General features: G+C 40.7%; 1 protein-coding gene across 1 annotated transcript; it reads left to right on the top strand.

The window, feature by feature from the left end:
• The first annotated feature begins 1428 nt into the window (after positions 1-1428).
• On the top strand, positions 1429-3414 carry LOC133671427 (uncharacterized). The gene has a single exon (XM_062092198.1). The coding sequence runs from the start codon at positions 1429-1431 to the stop codon at positions 3412-3414; it is 1986 nt and encodes a 661-aa protein (XP_061948182.1).
• The last annotated feature ends 253 nt before the right edge of the window (positions 3415-3667 follow it).

Below are 3667 nucleotides of genomic sequence, written 5' to 3'. Positions count from 1 at the left end.
AGGCAACTTGGGGGCATGCAGTTTGTTCCAAGGACTATGGGAATTGCTCAATTCTTTGGTTTGTTCAAAGATTCCATTGCACAAGAAGTTTTAGAGATCATCAAACAAGATTGGAAGCATTTGGTTTTGGTTGAGATAGAAGGTTTAAAGGATCCAAGTGCAAGTGAAGGATATGCAAGATGGAGAGACTTAGCTGCTTCAGCCATGCCTTGTGTAGAAGTCAAATCTCCCCAAACTATAGAAGAGCCTGTCAAAAGGAAAAGGGTCAATAATGAAGAGGAGTTGAGAAGATAAGTGGAAAAACTTCGGACAGAGTTGAGCAAAAGCAGAAAAGACAAGGCAATGTTGGAAGAAATGATGCTAAAAGAAGATAAAAGGAGAGCATTTCTAGATGAGCAAATACAATCTAGAGATGCGCGAATAACAAAGCTTGAGTTAAAGTTGGGTGAGGAGAAGATTGCTAGGGAAAGGAGTGAGAAGGAGCTAAGAGGGATGGGTTTGGATTGGATGCAAAGTTGCTCTGAACTTGAAGCAATGGAGATTGACTTTAACGATTGCCAAGGAAGTGCAGAATATTTCCAAGAAAAATTTGCACAAGTCTAGTTTGAATTGATGGATAGGATTGGGAAGTATGAGGATTTGAATAAGAAATATATGGAGTTGGAAAGCCGTTCGATGGAGATTGCAAAAGAAGAAAATAAAAGGAAAGGTTTTGAGGCTATTGAAACAGAATTAGCGGTTAAGAAGAATGAGATAAAAGTTATGAGGATAAAGCTGGACAAGGAACGTGAAAAGGTGAAGTATTTAGACGAGAAGCTAGCAGCAATGGAAAAACACAAGGATCAAATCGACGCCAACAACACTGCTTTGAATAGAACCAATATGTTACTCATAGAAAAGATGACCAAGACAGATGAGCAAATGGATGAAGCTGCTGCACATGCTTGAATTATTAGAATTAATGCGCGGAATGTGGGAGGGGACATCATTTGCTATCGCTGAAGCCTAGCTGAAACCGATGCCTTTCTAGGGAAGATTGAGAACCGTGGTTTTGCCTTCTTACCTTTGGCTAGAGAGTTTGTAGAGGAAAGGGATTAATAAATTTTGTATTTCCTTTTTATTTATTAATGTAATAAACTTATCAAGCATTAATGAAAAGGGCGTTGACCCATCTTCTTATGCAAAATCTGTCTCTTGGTGAAAATGATTCAAGCAAACGACTTGAAAGGTAGTACTCCTAGCAATGTGACAAAAGAACCTATGTTTATAAAGTGGTGGCTATTATTCGTTCATAAGAAAGTTGCATCCATACCCAATATACACAGCATTCTCAATCATGCATTTTTCTCATACATCTATACACGCATCTGCAGATTAAGAAACATAGGTCCTCCTTCTAGAATCCACAACACTCGACAAAGAAAAAGAATGGAAAACGAAGAAAGGTCACAACCAGAAGCTCAGTACCAAAGAGAACTTCAAGGAGTTCGGAATGATGTGGCGCACCTAACCAGTATGTTAGAACAAATGTTGAGAGCCAGAGATGGAGAGGGAACGTCTACTCAACCTGATGAAGCACCAGCAACAGCTAAAATTCCTGTCGCACCTATAAACGTGGGGGCAAATACACCAAATAAGCAGCGTCCTAATCCCACTCGGCCCATCCAAATCCCTATTACAATGGATTTAACAAACGAGGACCCACATGATGTCAAACTCTCTAATCATGAAGGGTATGATAAGTGGACTGCACTAGAAGAGAGGCTAAGGGCAGTTGAAGGAAATGATTTATTTGACCCAGTTAGGGCTGCTGAAGTATGTTTGGTGCCTAACATTGTTATTCCAAAGAAGTTCAGAGTGCCAGAGTTTGTTAAGTATACCGGGATGGAATGCCCAAAGACCCATCTCCGTTCTTACTATAACAAAATGGCAGAAGTTATCCACAATGATAAAATGTTAATTTACTTCTTCCAGGATAGCCTGACAAGATCGGCCCTTAGTTGGTATATGAGGCTGGACAATATTAGGATCAAGAAGTGGACAGACTTGGCAGATGCTTTCTTAAAGCAATACAAGTTTAATCTTGAGATTGCTCCTGATAGGACCAGTCTAATTACCATGGAGAAAGGAAATCAAGAGTCCGTAAGGGTTTATGCTCAAAGGTGGCGTGACCAAGCTATCAATGTACAACCTCCACTAATAGAGACGGAGATGGTGACACTGTTTGCTAATACTTTTAGGGCTCCATACTATGAACACCTTATGTGTAGTTCAGCACAACATTTCTATGATGTGGTGCGGATTGCTGAGAGGATTGAACAAGGAATCCGAAGTGGGAGAATTGCAGAACCTATAGAGAAGAGAGGTTTCATTGGAAAAAAGAAAGAAAATGAGATGAATAACCTAGAAGGTGGATACAAAGGGAGAAGCAAAAACTACCAAACACCTACCACCCAAGTCACCAGTATCAATTTTGCCAAACCCTTCATCCCAAAGCAACCCAATCAAACAAAATTCCCAGCAAATAACCAAAGAAATTACCAAAGAAGAGACAACCGACCATCGGAAGAACAATTACCACCTTTACCAATAACCTTAAAAGAGTTGTATGCCAAGTTGTTGAGTATTGGGCAGATAGCTCCCCTACCCGTACCCCCTATGCAACCACCTTTCCCTGCCTGGTACAACCCCGAGGTGACTTGTGAATACCATGCTGGTCACGCAGGTCATAGCATTGAGGCTTGCTTTGCTTTTAAAAGGAAGGTGTTGCAACTGATCAAAGTTGGATGGGTCACTTTCGAGGATTCACCTAATGTGAATTCAAACCCTCTACCTAAACATGCTGTAGGTGGTAGTGGAGTGAATACTATGGAGGTCGGTAGCAAAGAGAAGGTGCTAAAAGTGACCATGGCGAGGCTGTACGAGATGTTGGTACAATCTGGACATATAGAGAAACCATCTGAACATTACATGAGGGAAAATGATTTTTGCCCATTCCATAAAAAGAAAGGGCATCACATTGATGAATGCATTGAGTTTCATCAAAAGGTTGCGAGAATGCTGACTTTAGGAGAGCTAAGGATTGAGGCTGCAAGAGATAATGAAGAGATCGAGATGATAGAGAATCAGGGGAAATGTAGAGTCCAATTAACAGCTAATGGGCTCTCAAAATTGGTATTAACTAAGCCCTCATATGCAAACAAAGTAGACTATGGAGTGATGCCTGGAGATTATGGTTATTCCTCGAATATTGAAACTCCTTTGCCGCTATTCCGAACTGAGATAAGTGGACTAACTTGGAGTGGTCGTTGTTTCACACCTGAAGAACTAGAGAAACAAAGAAAGGCTAAGGGCAAGGAGGTGTTGGACCTCGATAAAGAGTTTGAGGTGAATAAACCTGTGACTGAGGAATAAACAAATGAGTTTTTGAAATTCATGAAGCATAGTGAGTACTGTATAGTGGATCAGTTGAAGAAGACCTGCCAAGATCTCCATCATGTCATTAATACTCAGTTCCGAGCCGCATCGTAATGCTTTGCAAAAAGTACTGAATGAGGCCTACGTACCCCAAGATATTGAACAAAAGACTATGGAGCATCTAGTAGGGAGGATCCATGCTGCCAATTACTTATATTTCATGGAAGATGAACTTAACGCTGAAGGAACT

This window comes from Populus nigra, chromosome 13, assembly GCF_951802175.1.
Source record: "Populus nigra chromosome 13, ddPopNigr1.1, whole genome shotgun sequence".
NCBI classification, from domain to species: domain Eukaryota; kingdom Viridiplantae; phylum Streptophyta; class Magnoliopsida; order Malpighiales; family Salicaceae; genus Populus; species Populus nigra.
Note: the sequence above shows the minus strand (reverse complement) of the source record. Positions and strands in the feature narration are given on the sequence as shown.